Here is a 19,305-nt window from a genome sequence, read left to right as displayed (position 1 = left end):
CAACGTTACCCCACTTCTGTCAACATGGGCCAAGTCATATCTCTCTTGTCCCAGAAACCTCAGTCCCAAATGAGAGGGTTTTTTTTCTGTTGCAGGGGACATTGTAAATACCCAGAGATACCAGCTTTTACCAGATTATAATTATATGATAATTTTTCTTTAAACCCATCTCTATCTAAGTGTGTGATTAAATGTTAAATGTGATGAGTTTTCAACAATACTAAATTGAAACGTTATTTTTTTACAAGTTTAATATTTTTTTGTTATTAAAATTGAAGTTCCTGTTTCAAAGCTTACAGATAGATGGCTAATTTGTATGTCATTGACACTTTTGGCACTTTTTTGGAGTATTTTCAAAAGTTTTTTTTTTTCCTGTAAATGATTCAATAAATACCGTACCGTGACATTCATACCGAGGTATTACCGTACCGTGAAATTCTGATACCGTTACATCCCTAGTTATAGTGTGTTCTCATATTGGACTGATAAAAACCCAACAAGTCTTGTTTTAAAAATTTCATGTTTTAAAAAAAGAATCCAAATTCCAGTGATTTTGTGGCCCACCACAACGTGACGTAGGATTGCAGTTTTCCCACCCACCGAATTGATTGACAGACGCCATGTTTCTATAATAACATGTACACACCTGTCCACAAAATGTTTTTGCAGAGAAACTGGGATTAAAATATTTGTTCTAACTCTGTGATTCTTAGAAGTTTATAAAGTTTTTAAAACAAAGCATGTTTGTAATAAAGATCGTAAAACACAGTTTTTCTTAACTGCTATAATTACCAAGGCTGCATGGTGTCAGTAAATGCACACGTGCGTGCGTGCGTGCGTGCGTGCGTGCGTGCATGTACTGCAAACAGCATTTGTGAGACCCATCCTTTCAGAAAGGCTTGAAAAACTCCACCGCAAATACATCAAATAAACTTACTTAGTATTTTAGAGTAATGAGCTTAACGCATGATAAGCAGATACGCATGTGGGAATCTTGGGCGGGATGAAGCAGCTTATTTGCATATAAAGCCACAGGCTACAAAAACAGCTATACTGTACTCAGACACCAAAATGGGCAGATTCTGGAAGTTATAATAAATTATCTGATGGGTATTTTGAGCTGAAACTTTTCAGACACTTTCTGCAGACACCAAAAGCTTATCTTGCATCTTGTACAAAACGGGAAAATAGGTGGCCTTTAAGTGTAAATTCATGAAAGTGTTAAATTCATTAAAGTTACAAGAGCAAAGTGTTACAGAAGATGTTCATTTCTGCTAAATGTTGTTTGGAACTTTCCTGTAGTAAAAGTATAGAGGAAACAACGCATCACAGTTTCCACAGAGACATTAAGCAGGAGCTGTTTTTAAAAATGCATCAAAATGGAAAATTGCTTTTAAACTGAAGAAAAAACTAATAGCAACAAATAATTGTCTTTGTGTGCATGACAGGCAACGTTTTAATTTAAACATTACTGTTCAAAAGATTTTAAGAAAGTGTCAGCATGAGACTGAAGATAGCTATTCCATCTCTCTTCTGTTAATTTATAATTAGAGGTGTGCAAATACATCTAACACTAACCAACTCTAACATGAAGTTTAGTTTTCTTGCACATTGCCCCATGAAAACGGAAACTATCTCTACTAACTTAGTATGTTATTGTTCTTAGGGGAAATGTTTAGCAGTTGTCTTTATGAAATAGCCACGTACATTCACAAATACCTAATTCATATGGGTAGGAGATAAGATTGGTTCACGTGTGCTGTAGCTAAAATTACTAATTAGAATTATTTACAATATAATTATTTAACCCTTTTACAGCAAAAGTTTTAAATCTCCTGCTGACTTTACTGCATCTGTTTTTCAATATGACCATTTACATTTAAGTCACTTTTATTTCCTTAGTGATGTTCATTACACTTTGCAAGCCAATGAATATATAGTTGTTGTTTTTTTTTCTTTCTATTTTTCTGCAAATGTTTACAAACTTCCTAAATCAATTCTCAAATATGCAAGAAATTTAAGGTACTGAATCAGTTAAATTCATCACATACTTCTGAATACATGAAATAAAGTGTCTGTTTAACTGCAGAAACATATAGTAAATGTTGTTTTTAAATGAGTGTCAGAGGATCTCAAACTATTTTAACGTAATTATGATTTATGACAAACTATGGTGGGAAAGCTGATTAAATTAGCAGCTGATCATGTGAGGCACTGCATGTTTTAATCACACTGGTGTGATCCTACACTTCAGTGACCTGCCTAGATTGATCACACTGCTGTGATTGTATGCATTAAAGGGTTATGTGATCTCAAGTGAAACCTCTAAAATGCTTTCTTTGGATCATGCAAGTTGTTTCACCCAGATACACACTGATGTCACCAACAAGTGCTGTATGTGGGTGTGTGTAATGAAGACACATCTCATTCTTAGTGGCCTTTGGTGGGGGGGGGAAACGTGCTCAGAATGTTCTTGTTTATGTTTGATGTTATCTTATCCCGACCCTGCTGGAAAAGCCTAGATAACCTTCCGGGTTTATTTACCATCTCTGATCACCTGGGGCCTGTTTCAGAAAGGAGATTAAGTGAAAAGTCTGAGTATGTTAACCCTGAAATAAAACAGATTTTATAGAAACTGATTTGACTTGCCCCGCTTTTCTAATTCTGAAACCATCATGTCAGGGTTAAGAGTTTCAACTCGACCTGCTTTTTGAAATGGGCCCCAGTACTCCGTATGCAAGGTTGGGAAAAAAAATATATATATTTTGACAGCTACAAATGTATTCAAATTGCTATATCTCAGGAGTAAGATTAATTAGTCTAGTTTAAACTTCATTCTCCATTCTACTTGGCACAGAAAGGATATTGGTCTTTAACAAGACAACAACTGCATACATACAACAACCACACAATAACAACACTCAGCAAGACAACAACATTAGTTAAAAATTTAAAAAACAAATCAGCCCCGTACATATTACTGCACATCATTCTTGAAAACCACCCTATTCACTTTAAACAGTGACCTGATTTAAGACAACAGCTGCAATTGGAATAAATGACTTTTTTTTTTTTTTTTTTTTGGGCTTTAGGAATTTTAAACCTATGTCCTGATGGTAGCATTTCAAAAGCTGAGTGAAGGGGATGTGTATTATCTTTTTTTAAAAATGCTGCTTTTTCCATAAGAGTCAAATAGAATCTGCAGTAAATGTTGTTTGTGACCAGTTACCTTATTTGCCTGATTGATCATTTGCGATAATTTCTTCTTCTGTTTAAGTGTTGCGTTACCAAACCATGAAACAATATTATATGTGAGAACACTCTCTATTAATGATCTATATGCCATATTTAAAGTCTGTATACTAAAATTAAAACTTCTTAACTTGGGGAGGAGACTGTGACGCTGACTTATAATACACATCCCTTAGGTACCCCTATATTTAAAAAAGAGCATGACATGATTAACACAGCAGGGCTTGAAATTAACCTTTTTGCTTGGTAGCACCGGTGCTCCTAACTTTAAAAATGTAGGCGCATCAGCCAAAATTTTGTCGCACCCATCAATTATGAGCACTGTTACTACAAGTTTTATACAAATATATTTATTGCATTTGAAATCAACACGAATCAAACTAACAAGCAATATATATATATATGCAAGCGTGAGGAAAATATGTCTCAACGAAATCCCGTTATCACAAAAAAATACTTTTTTATAACATAGCTGAGTGACCAAAAGATACACCGAGCGCTCACCAGCCCTGCACACACTGCTTGAATGAATCTGTTAACGATATAACTGTGCTATTCTCACAAGTGTTGTCTGATATTGCACTGATGCTTTTGACATGTAACGTTACTGTACCTCATTATATGCATACGTCATGTTAATAGCAATACGGGTCTTTTTAGGAGTATCGATGTTAGTTTACTCAGTGCAAGCCATTTGTGATGGTGTGCGTGGTGTTAAATTTGATAAATAGCTGCCCCTTGCAAGACGGACAGCATCTGGCGATTATACGAAGGATTAAACAGAAGCTCTCGTGCTAGATGTGGCAAACTGTTAATGTTACCTGAAATGTCCATCCCACAGACTTTTCATAGCGGACTTAAAGCCAATGGAAGTCTTTTATCCACTCTTCGAAAAGTGTAGATGGTGGATTAACATTTAGCACATGATCACTTCTAAGATGTGTCAATATTTATAACTTTAGATGCCATGGTTTCTAAAACAAAATCTGTCAGTGTTATCTTCATTCTCATCTTTAGTTTTTCGTGGTAGTAGCTCTCCATGTCATCCCAAGCAAGAAGGCACTGACTGAGTGATTGACAGCTGATATTAACCAATCATTCGCGTTCAGTGCTAGAGCAGTGGTGGGCCAATAAGAAGAACGCGAAGGCGGGGCAAGCATTACGGACTTGGATTTGTTTACTGCAGCAATTTGACATGACAACTGTTTTAAACCATTCCTGAGCGCTGCGTTTCAGGTGCAGACAAAGAGCTTAGAGATGCATTCTGCGTGAATGCCTCCCGAATCCGCGCATGTGGTGAACATTTTGCAGTAAAACTGGTCGCACACAACAATTTTAAGCACTCGCAGAAATGCTCCCAAATATATTTCGAGGTCGCATATATAAAATTTCGGGCGCATATGCAACCAAAATGACCAAACATGTGTATTTGCCTATCTAGATGATGTTGAACATTTTCAAGAGAGTAAGTGAGGCATCCACAGTGCTCCAGTTGGCCCTATACACAAACTGCAAGGGATTCCCTACACACTATGCGTTACATACATTTACAAAGAACAGATGTGAGCTTGCTTGGACAGAAATCATTTAACAATTTTGCATGAGGTATTTTAGGTTCTGGAATAACTATTGAATTTTCCAGACTAATGGTACAATGACCATTGTCTAAAAATATTTCCATTGTCTAGAAATATTTTAATATTCCAATTATATAAAATGTTAAAAGAGGGCTTAATAAAGTTGCATTGTCAAGCCAACTATTTTAAAAATACAATCGTATGTGTTGCAATTCAAAATAAATGTTGTCTATTTGAGCATATTTCATGTATTTTGCTTTCTGAATGGTCACATGAGCTTTCAGAAAATACTTTTAGTAAAATAAATGTTAAAAGAGAAAAAAAACATATTCAACCCCCGCCTTTGTTCTCCTGTATGCATTTGATAATTTCCCATAACCTACAGAGAGTTATTTGGAAATAATAATAATAAGTAAGGAAAGGTGTTTGGAACGAAGCAATATCTTTACTTCCTTAAAGAGAAAGTACAGTGCAGTCACGGTAGGGTGGTTACAGTAAACATACAATAAGTGAGATATAGCTATAGCTAACTGTAACTGGAACCAGTACATTAGGAGCAAAAAAAAAAGGTTCTGCTCTTCAATATAGTGCATCTTATTCATATTTTTGTTTGGGTGTTGTTCACTCACAGTTAACAAAGAGAAAAAGGAAAGATCAAGGTTTGATGGTAAACAAGGGACTGAATAAGAAGCATTTAAGAAGAAAGAGAAAAGCTGTCTGCAGGTCAGCAGGAGCACAGAGGCCCAGACAGCTGCACAGACACAGATCTGCCAGCCAGTCCGATTCCATTATCTGTCATTCTCGCCCACACACCCTTTCTCCTCAACATTGCCAAGCGCCAATCTACACACATGCTCAGATCTTGGAATATTTAAAGAGGAAATAAAAAGCAGACAGAGATAACTATATAGAACTGCTGATAATTAATGCCGTCCTAAGCTGTGTTTTAGTGATGCAATTGGTTTTACCAGAAAACCACCATACTCCCTCAGGACGATATTAGACTTGTGCGTCATTTCAGCGAACCGATACGTCTTACCCTAAACTCCCCTCTATCTTCTCCACTCCTCCACTTTTTATGGGTCTCATCTTTCCAGCTTCACTTTATGTATCTTAAACTCAAAAGACCATCCTCTCCTGCTTTTTCTCTCCTCTCGGCTCTCTCACTAGTTGTGTGGTTATCAGGGAAGAGGCCAGATCTTTGTGGCTTTTTGCCCAAAAACAGTTAATGTGAACGGTTTGTTCTCCCACAATGCTTAGCTCCACAGGCAAGTTCTGCAAACTGTGAAACATCTCAAGTTCTCGAGCTGTTTCACATTACGAATGTTTTCTCTGCTGCTTTGAAATGTGAAGACATATCAGCAAAATCCAACTTGATGTTTGTTTGTTTTCTGTTCCTCTGTGGCTGCAGGACTGGCCCTTTGATGATGGAGCTTCGCCCCCCACTCGGATTGTAGACGATTGGTTAAACCTGCTGAAGACTAAGTTCCGAGAGGAGCCAGGATGCTGCATTGCCGTTCACTGTGTTGCAGGGTTGGGCCGGTGAGTCCTCAATGTGCTTCTTGAAACTATTTTTAAATAAGAGAAACTGGGTTTAGTTCATCCCTCATTATCTTGATTGATAAGACATACATGCCTTGATATGCTCTAATGATTACTAATGCTGCATTTATTTGTTAATAGAGTTGCAGTTTAAAGAGAGGTTTTCTAATTGAGCATTTTTCATGAATTTTGCTGTCTGAGCTTTCTAGATAATCGCACGATTTTTCAGAAAATATGCTAAATTATATTACATGTCAAAAGAGGACTAGTAAAGTTTTTTTTATTTATTTTTTTTTATAATACCCTGAATAAACGATGGCACATCAGATGTTTACATACTCTACATGACAAAATAATAACTAAACGTATAAAAATGATCCCAAAGAAGTGCCCTTCTCCATAAAATACTTTCATATTTCCCAGAATACAGTTACAATTTACCACAGTCATCTAATTTTAAAAATGTAGACCCCATGCACAGTGTTGCATTCTTAAGAATCTTTAATGTTTGACTTTTTTTTTTTTTTTTGAGTCCATTGGTTGTCCTGTCGCCTATCTAAGTTTTAGGAACAAGAAATAATAACTTGACTTCTAATTGATCATTTAGTATCAGAAATGTTTTATATGAAAGATAACGTTCTCTAGATTATGATTATTTAATTTCAATACAATTAAATTCACCTTGATTTGTAAATTAAAAGTAAATTAAAACAGTGTCAGTTCAGTTTTCAGAGTTCAGTTTAGTTCAGGTCAGTGTAGTTTAATATTCACTGCTGAGAGTCCAAACACTGAAGAACAAATCCATTTACCAAAATAATCATGTCTTGTTTTTTTTTATGATTTACACTAAAGTCTGACTTTGCTTAGACAAAAGTCTTGTCACCTAACAGAAATAATGTACAGTATAGAATATGCTAATAAAGTCATTTGGAATGGCAAAAAGCGTTCTTGCAGGACTTCCAGAGTCCATCAAGATTCTTTAGATTCATCTTCAATGGCTCCTCCATCTTACCCCAGACATGCTCAATAATGTTCATGTCTGGTGACTGGGCTGGCCAATCCTGGAGCACTTTGACCTTCTTTCCTTTCAGGAACTTTAATGTAGAGTTTGCCCTCTCCTGTGTTTTTATCAAGACATTGGAAATGCAAATTTCCATCAACTCTGCAGATCTTTCACACACCCCAATACTGAATGTATTCCCCTAAACCATGATGATTCCTTCACCAAACTTGACTCATTTATGTGAGAATCTTGGCTCCATGAGGGTTTCAATAGGTCCTCTGCAGTATTTGTGATAATTGAGATGCAGTTCAGCAGATGGTTCATCTGAAAAATCTACCTTCTGACACTTTCCCAAACAATCAGCTAGAAGTGAAGATATTATTTGCTGCTCTTATAACTACGATCGACGACAAGACTTTTGTTAGGTAGTGTAGATCAGGGGTTCCCAAACTTCTCAGCCCACAACCCTCTAAATAACAATGTCAGTGACTCTTGATCCCCAATATCCTCTGAGGTGGTTATAAATACAAAAATCTTGCATGCAATGGTACACACACACACACCAATAGACCCAAGTTTATTCTCCGTTGAATTTTTTTTAAACGTCTGTCAGTGTTGAAAGTTTAACCTGGTGTTATAAAATCAATCTGCTTCATCTGATGCTATTGCTGTGTCTTTCATATAATGTAACTACCTCAAGGGTCGCAATCCAATAGAACTAGTAACTATAAGCTACTATAGTAACTAAATACAGTAGTATATAGTAACTATAAACAACTTTTTTTTTCTTTTCAGTAGGTTATGGATAAAACATGGTAATTCTTATGGTTTAATAAAAATAAATAGATTTTTGGAAATAACCAGGCGACAGGTGATTAGTTGCTCAAGCAGCATGAGTAGTCAAAAATATGTAGGCGTGTAACGAGTGCATGTGAGAACCACTTGTGTTCTCTACAAACGCTTTTGCAAATTTAGCACTCAGCCTTTCTCACCTCTATATAAACCTGCTGACACAAACACACACAACACTAACCAGGCTCAACTTGAGAAGGTAAGCGTCTGTGACTTGCAAGTGTAACCAACATTGTGGGCAGTACAGTGCACTCTGTACTCTCGCATTCATTTCCCTGAGCTCAGTTTACCAAAGTTCCTTTAGGGGCAGACAGCAGCACCATTTAAAACGAGCCTGTGGTCGTGCCGCTTTCCAAGTGTAGAAGTGTTTTTTTTTTTGTTGTTGTTTGTTCAGCATTTTTTTTTGGGATGGGTGTGTGTGTGTGAGAACTCTACAGACTGCAGTCTCAGCTCCTGACCTCTTTGCGTACACATGCGGCTCAAAATATAGTTTCTCTGTTGAACACAAGCACACTTGTTGTTAATGAGCTCCAGAAGATGGTACACTATGTTTTGATCATTGTTGATGCAGGTGCAAAATTTATGACCTGAAAATGAAATTCTTCTTGGTCATCGAGTTTTCATTAAATCAGTTTTGTCTATTTTTTACAGAGCACCTGTGCTGGTGGCTTTAGCCTTACTCGAGTGTGGAATGAAGTATGAAGAAGCAGTGATGTACATACGACAGTAAGTGTCTATATATACACACACACATATATATATATATATATATATATATATATATATATATATATATATATATATATATATATATATATATATATATATATATATATAAAGCCTTTTCTTGTTCTGAATATAAACTTGTTGCTAGGACATGCAGTTCACAAATGTTGCTGCATCTCATTGTCCTTACTTATCCACCTTAAGCCTGATTTATACTTCTGCGTCAAGTGACCGGTGTAATCCACGGCGCAGGCAACGCGCGTGGCGGTGCATTTATACTCTGTCGGTCTGCATTAACACTTCCGAAACGCTAGTGGGCAGTGAGGTGTAAATGTTCCTCTGTGTCGAGTTTCTTCTCTGCTTTTTTGCTTCTCCTGAACACTTCCGGGATGTACAAGTGGCTCAAATTCGCTCATTTTGAGGCAGGAACCGGCGTACGTGCAACAACTTTAACTATGAGGTAAACACAAAACAAAACTTTCCATCCGGAGCTCCTTCATGGGACTCCACACTTGTAAACAATCGCTCGCGCCATTCGTGCGGCTCTCGGTCCCGCCCAGACTCGTCAACGCTACCAAGCTGACCAATCACAGAGCTTACGCTACGCGTCATTGCGACGTGTAGTTATATTTTTTTAAGGGGTGCACATCAGTGACTGCGATGGCCTCGGCGAAGGCCTATGCGCCAGCGCCGTAACATACGCCGACGTTTGACGCAGAAGTATAAATCAGCCTTTATTCTTTGCATACAAGCGAATTGAGCCATTTGAATCTTTTTGGCTCGACTTCCGGTCTCATTCACTTCCATTCACTTTTAGAGGTTAAAACAGCTTGTTTTGCTGCTTGATGTTGGAAACTAACATTTTCTTATTATATTATTTTGCTTTGTCTTTATAGTCATGGACACACTTGTTTGTAGAGCAAACTGTTTGACCGCTTTTTGCCGTTTATTATTCCTAGTAATTTCTCTCATAGGCAACTGAATCGGAAGTTCTAAAACAATCACAAAGATGAGCGCACTTCCGCTTTCAAGAATAAGCTCAATAATATGTCCTAAAATTATGAACTTTCCTTTTTTCTTTTTTTTTTAAGAAGGAAAATGTATACATTTTTTAAGAAGGAAAATGTGACATACAGCCTGCCTCAGCACTTCCTGTGAACTGTCTTTCCATTATACAATTGCCACGTTTAAGGTCTGATTTCTTTAACAATCTGCGATCTTGAAGTGGGTCTCAAACCGAACAAGAAGCACTGCATGAAATTGGATTTTTTTTTTTTCCTGCCATGTTTTATATTATGACTGTTTATTTTACCCTAATATTTTCAATAGAGTTTCTGCACTTTCCTGCTAATCCTGACAGCGCTGGTGGTTCATCTCGTTTTACACTTGAACAACTAAATGAATGGTTACGTCTATTTAACTGAGGGTGCACTCACACTTTGCAATCCGAACCTTGCCCAGATGCATTTCCCAGTTTCTTTCACAAGTGTGAGGGTTCAGAATCGGGCTCAGGCATAGATTATTTGGCTGCCCCTGGCCCGGTTGGAAGAGGTCTGCCAGAGCGTGGTTCAATTAGACTTCCATTTAGTGTGAGTGCAAAGCGTGGCTTAGCCCGAAACTGAAGATGCAACGTCAATTTTAAGGAACTGCTTCTTATGAATTTATTAATAATTCTTACTTTTCAATGAACACAAACTGTTGTAGTTTATTAAAGAACCAAACCCCTCGCTGCACGTCAGCTAGATCTTCAGCAAACCTCTCAATACCTGCAGCACAAGGGCTTTTATTATAATTTATGAGCGTCAAAACTCCATCGGTAGGTAAAGATGCGGTGTGAGTGCAGGCTGTCAGGGGAGAGCGGATGGGGACAATCACGCTTCAGCATGGTTCAAGGCAACCATGCCTAGTTAGAGTATGCCCTGAATGTATTGTAATTACATTACAACATCGATGCTGTAAAAGGAACCATATGAAATTGAAAATAGTCACATTAAGCTTTCACCGGAGGTTTATCATTGGCTGCCTCAGTGCGCACTGTCAGATTAGAATTTTAGCAGTTGATGAGGTACACGCTCTGAACGTTGTAATCACACTGCTGTGATCGGACACTTTAGGGACCAGCCAAAGCTGATCACACAGGTGTGATCGTATGCTAAAAGGGTTAAATTGAAAACTCATACATGCATGTTTAAATGGGGTCTAAAATATTTTGAGGTTGTCCAACTTTGACCACCTTGAGAGGTAGTTGAAAATGCAAAACTGATGCTTGCTTTCTGAACATCAGATTAAAACGGTAACGCATCTTGGCTGACCACATTAATACCTGGTTTAAACAGCCACGTGCTCTTAGCAAATTAAGTGTGACCCGTCCAGACTAAAAACCAGGGCAAAAAATTGTGTACTCCAACTTAAAACTGTACTGATGTGAACACTATTTCTGTCTCTTGTTTTTTCAGGAAGCGACGTGGAGCCTTCAACGCCAAACAGCTCATGTACCTTGAAAAATACCGACCCAAGATGCGTCTGAGGTTCAAGGAGGCCAACGGTCACAACTGCTGTATCCAGTAGTGCGTCATTCTGTCAGTCATACAAAACAGCAGTGGGAAGTTCAACCAGGGTATATAGGGGAGCAAAAGCTGTGGGTTGTAATTGTGGTGATTAATATCAAACGAATCATGGCTAATCGATCACAGAATAATGAAGCTGATCTATGGATTCACCAGCAGTATCAAAGAGAAGGGTCAAAGCACACAGACGAGCCCACAAACCTGGTCGCTTAACCAGTGTTACCAGTCACGGGCTAGAATATACTAACGTTCCCCTGATTTCCCAAATTTCCAATCATGGGACGACTTTATTTCGGGTTATTTCAGAATGAGTACTTTGAATCGTGATCAAAAGATTTACAATTGTTAAATGCTGTCATTTGTTGATTTATTACTGCTTTTTTTATTCTGAAGACATTGTTGGGCATGTTTTCTTTTATCGTTTTTTTTTATTATTATTATTATTATTATTTCAACAAACAATAGCCAATTTTGTTACATAAACAAACTATAAAGTAGACATACGATATTTTTGCACAATACAACATTTTTGAGAAGTTCCCCTTTGATGCAGCAATCACTTTTTTTAATTTAGGGTTAGCCTGGGTTTGAAATATGCCAGCTGTATTTATTCACTATAATTAGCGCGTCTTGTCAGGAGTTCGGGTGGGGTTCGTTCTTTTCTTTCGTGGAGCCATGTATTTTTCGGTCCTTTTCTTAATCTCTGGGGAGTGCAATATTCAGTCCAGATTAGAAAAGCCTTCACCCTTAGGACCGTCCTACATCCAGATTCAAACACAGGAGGATTCTCGGCTTGTCTTCTTCGGTACTCGCTTTCAATTGCTGCTCTTTGCTGGCTGGTCAGTAAGAAGCTTTTATCTGTTGAGCCCACAGACACACTGAAGGAAGTAAGAAGCAGGAAAACCGGCCAGCGCTGGCTTTATTTTTATTTTAATCCACCTTTTCTTTATCATCATTGTGCCCATTTTGAAAGCATCCCCACTTCATCTTGGTTTTAAGACAAATAAATGAATTGAAATTGATCCATTGTGTGTTCCTTCCTGTAATGTGTAAGCTATTTAGTGTTCTCGGTGGATGAGTCATTATGGGATGACTGATTTTACGGCCACCTTCGAGATAACATCTCAAATTACAGAGGGAGATTCTGTGAGAAGTCATTTGAGAAAATAGCTCCTGCGACAGAAAAGGAAATCAATCAATCAGAAAATGAAAATTGAACATGGGACAAAAAGATGGATCTGTCCAGGGTCATAACACCAAAATATAAGTGGCCTTTTTGTTATTGATTTTAATATAAAAATACTACATGCTCTAAACATCTTGCCAATGTCAATATAACCTAAAATGTAGTAAGTAATGTCATTTATATATTGCATTATAAAGGGGGGGTTGGAACTTTTAATGACCACAGTGGGTCAGTCGGTTTGAAAGTTAGCGCTTACTGACAGTATAGTGTCCCTTTCTTTTTTACTGGGGCGTTAGGACTCACACAGACCACAGGTTGAGCGCCCTCTGCTGGCCTTACTCCTGCTGGAGTAAAGAAATAACAATGTATTATAACTAAACATTTTACCAAACTGACAATACGAATGGTTTGTGAGTCTGTTATTTAAAAAAAAAAAAAATTCAGTGAAAAAAAAAAAAAACGAGAAAAGAAAACTTGTAATTTTAACTTTGTAATTTAATTTTAGTTATCATATTAATTACAAATTATGAAATACTTCACAGTATCAGGCCCATAGCCAGCTTGGTGTAAGAGATTTTTTTGCAGTTATTCTCATAATTTTCTATTAAATTATGTGGTTTGAATACTGCATTTGTGACATTTTTAAAGCACTAATTTTTGCTGGATTAGCATGTCGGATGGTGATCATAACCACACTTTTTGAAGCAACAAAAATATTTCCTACATTTTTGTCAAAGGGCTTACTATTCTACCACAAAGTGTTTATTTACAAATGTGCATTACAACTGTTATTACAGTTTATGTAATGTAATGACATAAGACTTTTAAAGGGCACGTATAATGAATATCAACATTTGTAAGCTGTTTGGACAGAACTGTGTGAAGGTATTGTGTGTCCACAGTCATATTGGAGTGACAGAAACTCAAGACAGCAAAATAGGCAGATTCTAGAGGCTATAATAAATGATCTGATTAGTATTTTGAGCTGAAACTTTAGACACATTCTGGAGACACCAAAGGCTTATCTTACATCTTGTAAAAGGAGTAATATAGGTGCCCTTTAAATGACAAATTTTGAATAAAGAAACATGGAAAAAAAAATCCTCATTTTTAAAATACAAATTATTATCCATCATTTAAAAAAAACTATTAGGAATCTGTTCAAAACTTATTTTAAATGAAAAACAGTAATACAGGCAAATAACCTGACCAGCTTATTTCCTCAGTCAATTGGTCTTAAAGCCTTTTATTTGTTATTTTCACAATTTATTAAGGCATACTTTAAAATTAGCGCTTACTGACAGTATAGTGTCCCTTTTTTTTTTTTACTGGGGCGTTAGGACTCACACAGACCTCAGGTTGAGCGCCCTCTGCTGGCCTTACTAACACCACTTCTAACTTCTAGTTTTCCGATGTGGCCTCCCATCCAGGTACAGGCCAGGCTCAGCCCTGCATCATAATATCAACTAGTTGCATAAATATCAACTAGTTTAATTAGTAAAAAAGTTCTATTTATTAAATGAAAAGAATTGGCAATGATCCATTTATTCGTTTTCCTTCAGCTTTCTCCCTTCTCGGGTGTCACCACAGTGGAATAAACTGCCAACTTATCCAGCACATGTTTTATGCAGCTGATGGCCTTCCAGCTGCAAACAAGTACTGGGAAACACCCATACACTCACATTCACAAACATACTTTTATTTGTTATTTTCACAATTTATTAAGGCATACTGTCCAAAATGGGACAAATGAGCTCATATAGCAGCCAAATTCTGCACTTTGTTAGTAAGGGTTTTTTTACAGGGACAAATTTAACCAATGAGCAAGATAGGCAACCTCTAAGGGCCCCATGCAGGAAATCTGAGTGCTCCCAAATAAATACTTATTTTTTATTATATACTTAATTATACATAACATCATTTTCCATCATATTTTGTGTGATGTGTCAAAAAAATTAAAAGTTTAATGTTTATAAAGGTATCCCCACTCTCAATCATAAAGAAATCCAGCAGTCAAATTAAGATTTAGTTTAAAAAAAACGAAATATTTTATTTATAATTTTTAGTTTTTAATTAATGAATTTAAGAAAACAAATCATTCAAAATGTTTTACAAGATGTTTTACATCTTGTTATTTTCCATTAAGACAAATTGTAGAAAAGAAGTGATTTGAGTGATATTAGAGAAAAAACAGCAAAATAAATCAATACAAAAATAAATTAAAGTAGAAAAGGTGTATTTTAGAACTTTTGGGCCCCATGGCTGGAATAACTTGGGACCCCCAAATCAATAACTCCGTCCCTGGGTTTACCGGGTAGCGACAGTGACAGATGGCTGGTTAGAAAGTATTTACAGCCATTGGTAGGCATTGTAAAATGGCAGTTACAGAGAACGATCAAGAAGATTACGGTTTTCCTGTGTTCATTTAAAGGCATCATGACTCACTTGCATCCACGAGGCTTTCTTTTCCTCTGTCCAGAAAGGTCCTGACCGGTCAATGACTCATGTACAGCTCATCTGATGTGGCGTTTCTATCGGCAGGAGTGGAAGTGCAGATGACGAAACTCGTGAAATATTTAATTCAGTCACATGATGGAAATCCACAGGAAGTTGGGAAATGACCCATTTATTTCCATCTCTGCACCTGCTGGCATAATCCACGGGAGTCTGAAACATGAAGAGTCGGATAAATGACACAATGTTATCGTTTCATTAGGTTGACTCATAATAATGCATAATCTAATTAGATTTGAAACTGAAGTATGTTGACTTGTAGTAAAGAAGATTTTCCAGATCGTACAAGTCTGCTCTTTGTTTGTTGGCAGTGCCATCTGCTGGATAGTCGTCTCCCTGAAGGATTTTGAATTGTAGGATTTTCGAGTAACACTGGTTCTCAAAGTGGGGGTCGCGGGACAATTTGGGGGGTCATTTGGTAATTTAATAAAAAAACAAACAGAATTATCTTATTTTATCCATAACCTACAAAAGATAGAATAAAAATATTCATCTTTATTTCCATAGCACTTTCAATTTAGATTGTGTCAAAGCAGCTTAACATAGAAGGTCTAGTAAATTGAAACTGTGTCAGTCCAGTTTCCAGAGTTGAAGTTCAGTTCAGTTTAGTTAAGTGTGGTTTAATATTCACTGCAGAAAGTATTTACTAGTTAGATTAAAAAAACAACAACAACATGTACATAAAAAGCCATCAGCCTTTCAATTTTTTTTTCTTTTGGATTGCGACTCCTGGTGTGTTCACATTAAGGCAAGGCATGTTTATTTCTATAGCACATTTCATACACAGTGGCAATTGAAAGTTCTTTACATAAACGCCAATAAAAGACACAAGTATAAATAAAATAGAAACAAATAATATCAAAACAGATGAAAACGGTTTAAAGACAGTTTTACCATATTTCAAAACACCAGGTTTATCATATTTTACTCTGGGATTTCCTCATTCTAGTGATAACCCCATTTAGTTTTTCAGCATCTCAGTGGCGGACTGGGACTAAAAATCAGCCCTGGCACTGTAGCCACACCGGCCCACATTACCACACCGACACAGCCACACCCAAGGACACGCACATTCACTACTTATAATGGTGTACAGATGGTAAAATTATATAAGCAGTACCTTATTTAAGAGATATTTAAACATTTAATGTATGTGACTGGAACAAAAGCAACCCAATTATATGTAATCATGTCATTCATTTTCTTTTTGGCTTAGTCCCTTTATTAATCTGGGAATCAGCAACTTATCCAACATATGTTTTAAACAGCGGATGCCCTCAAAGCTGCAACCCATTATACTGGGTTACCCAATTCACAATTGGCCTACCCAATTCAGAAGGAAACCAAGAAGAAAATCCATGTGAACATGCAAACTCCACACAGAAACACCAACTGACCCAGATGAGGCTCAAACCAGCAACTTTCTTGCTCTGAGGCGACAGCACTGCCTACTGCGCCATCACACTGACCCCTTTCGAGACTAGTTCAGTAAATTGTATGTATTTGGCAATGTATGACTTGACTGCATTTCCCCTTTTTTTTTTGCACTTACTGTTTGTTTGACATTCTTGCCAGATTTTGATTACATCTGAGTAGCCTCAGATTGGGTCGGCCCATCTCGAAACCAGCCGGTTGTTGCCAATTGGGCCAATGCTTAACATTTATTATTCTTACTATTATCACCATCATCATCATAATATTCACATTTCGCACAAGATAAAAGCTGCCTACATTTAAAAAACAATACATATGAAAAAATAAATAAATAAAATAGGTGACCGGCCCACATTTAAAAAATGGTCCGGCCCTTCTGGCATTTGCCAGAATTGCCAGATGGCCAGTCTGCCCCTGCAGCATCTACACTCTCAGAAATAAAGGTACGCTAGCTGTCACTGGAGTGGTACCTTTTCAAAAGGTACACATTTGTACTTAAAGGATCCATATTGTCACCTCAAAAGCATATATTAGTACCTACAAATTTTAAGGGGAACACTTTTGTTCTTTTTTAGATACTAATATGTAGCCTTGAGGTATTAATATGGACCTTTTAAGTACCACCCCAGTGACAGCTTTCACAACTTTATTTCTGAGAGTGTATCTATTGGTCATCTCCAACAGATTAGATTTTTCACCTAAAATTGAAAAGTTTAGCCAGCCAAATGTAACAAAAGGTCTTGATCTCAGCCAGACGCCAAGGACTTTAACTTTAACCTTTAATAATAAAATTTTAATCGTAATTTTATGTGGTTAAAACAATAATGAATATAAAAGCATAATATAAATCATTTGTTTTATGCGCTTTGCCAGTAGGCCTACTGGGTTGCAGCTGGAAGGGTATCCGCTTTGTAAAACATATGCTGAATTGGTTGGCGGTGCATTCCTCTGTGGTGACCCTTATGAATAAAGAGACTAAGCTGAAGGAAAATAAATGTTTTTTGCAAAAACACATTATTTTATTGCCTTGTATAATGTAGCTCAGTGGTTCTCAAATGTTTTTCATCAAGTAGCACCTCTGAAAAAAATTATCTTTGCAAGTACCACCATAATGAGCAGTTTTGAAATACAGTAGCGTATTAAGTCTAGTAAAGCAGCTTAAGCTCTGTACAGTTCAAAAAAGAAATAACTCCTGGTTTATTAGCACCTGGAAATGTTGCCTGGACCTCATAAATATAGGCTTTATGTCATCATATTCATATATAAATCATTTTTGATAATTTCTTTAAATATATGTAGCATTGTACATATTACATATTTGATTCATACACGTACCACTAGAAGGAAGCCTGCGTACCACAGTTTGAGAACCACTGATATAGCTGATTATGGTATAGACAACATAAATTGCTGAAAAGAAAAAGTAAAAGTCTGAAAAGAAATTGTTACAAATAAAGAAAAAATGTTTTATCAGGCTATACTTTTTACTTTTAGCCTGACGTCAGCTATACTAATAGTTAACTAAAGTGAAATTTAGCTTTTGTTGCTTGAAATAAAATAGATGCTAGCTAATACAATATATACAGTACAATATACTCTCTAAATCTTGTCGCCATTGCAGTTGTAAGAGCAACAAATAAGAACTTGACTTCTAGTCGATCATTTGGAAAAGTAGCAGAAGGTAGGTTTTTCAGATGAATCATCTGTTGAACTGCATCCAAATCATCACAAATACTGCGGAACACGCAGGGACCCCAGATTCTCACAGAAATCAGTCAAGTTTGGTGAAGGAAAAGTCAACAGAGAGATCTGCAGAGTGGATGGTAACATCAACAGCCTGAGATATCAAGACATTTATGCTGCCCATTCCATTACAAACCACAAAAGAGGGCAAATTCTTCAGCAGGACAGTCAGTCAGTCAAGTTTGGTGAAGGAAAAATCATGATTTAGGGTTACATTCAGTGTGGGGCATCCGCAGAGCCTGAGGTGTCAAGACATTTGAGCTGCCCATTACATTACAAACCATAGGAGAGGGCAAATTCTTCAGCTGGATAGCGCTCCTCATACTTCAGCCTCCACATTAAAGTTCCTGAAAGCAAAGAAGGTCAAAGTGCTCCAGGATTGGCCAACCCAGTCACCAGACATGAACATTATTGAGCATGTCTGGGGTAAAATGGAGGAGGCATTGAAGCTGAATCTAAAGAATCTTGATGAACTCTGGGAGTCCTGCAGAAACACTTTCTTTGTCATTCCAGATGACTTTATTAGAAAGTTATTCGAGTCATTACAGAGATGTATGAATGCAGTCATCCAAGCTCATGGGAGTCATACACAATATTCATTCTTTTCTGACTGCACCATGACTTTATATTCTATACTGTACATTATTTCTGTGATAAGACTGTAACTGTACCAGACCAAACTGGTAACAAAGATTACTTAACCCCTGTCCACTGTTCAAATGTACCCTTTTGTTATGTTCAGGATGGATTCACATCCACTGAATTAAACTGCTGGAAATGCATCAGATAAATATTTCTTCAAATTATTTTGCATAAATCTGTTAATCAACATCAGTCCTGATCAAAACTACTAAACTGTTTTGAAAGGTACAAGATTTTAACTCTCTAAATGCCAAATTCATAAATAAA

The 19,305-nt window shown here is 36.9% G+C and overlaps 1 protein-coding gene and 1 long non-coding RNA gene across 3 annotated transcripts in view; one reads left to right on the top strand and one right to left on the bottom strand.

Annotated features, from left to right (window-relative positions):
* The window catches only part of ptp4a2b (protein tyrosine phosphatase 4A2b), a 36,653-nt gene extending 24,112 nt beyond the window's left edge, over nucleotides 1-12,541 (top strand). For both annotated transcript variants that reach the window (NM_001270540.1, NM_001024098.2), the window contains 3 exon segments: nucleotides 6,241-6,371; nucleotides 8,878-8,952; nucleotides 11,409-12,541. In NM_001270540.1, the coding sequence (NP_001257469.1) occupies nucleotides 6,241-6,371; nucleotides 8,878-8,952; nucleotides 11,409-11,520 (318 nt within the window). In that variant the 3' untranslated portion in view covers nucleotides 11,521-12,541.
* Nucleotides 6,241-15,557, bottom strand: LOC147832613 (uncharacterized). The gene is made up of 2 exons (XR_015517031.2): nucleotides 15,151-15,557; nucleotides 6,241-6,397 (listed from the first exon to the last, which is right to left on the bottom strand). It is a non-coding gene; the product is annotated as an uncharacterized LOC147832613 (long non-coding RNA).
* Nucleotides 15,558-19,305: the final 3,748 nt, after the last annotated feature.

Source organism: Danio rerio, chromosome 19 (genome assembly GCF_052040795.2).
Source record: "Danio rerio strain M-AB ecotype USA chromosome 19, GRCz13ab, whole genome shotgun sequence".
Taxonomy (NCBI): domain Eukaryota; kingdom Metazoa; phylum Chordata; class Actinopteri; order Cypriniformes; family Danionidae; genus Danio; species Danio rerio.
The sequence above is the reverse complement of the archived record's forward strand: the minus strand, read 5'-3'. Positions and strand labels throughout refer to the sequence as shown.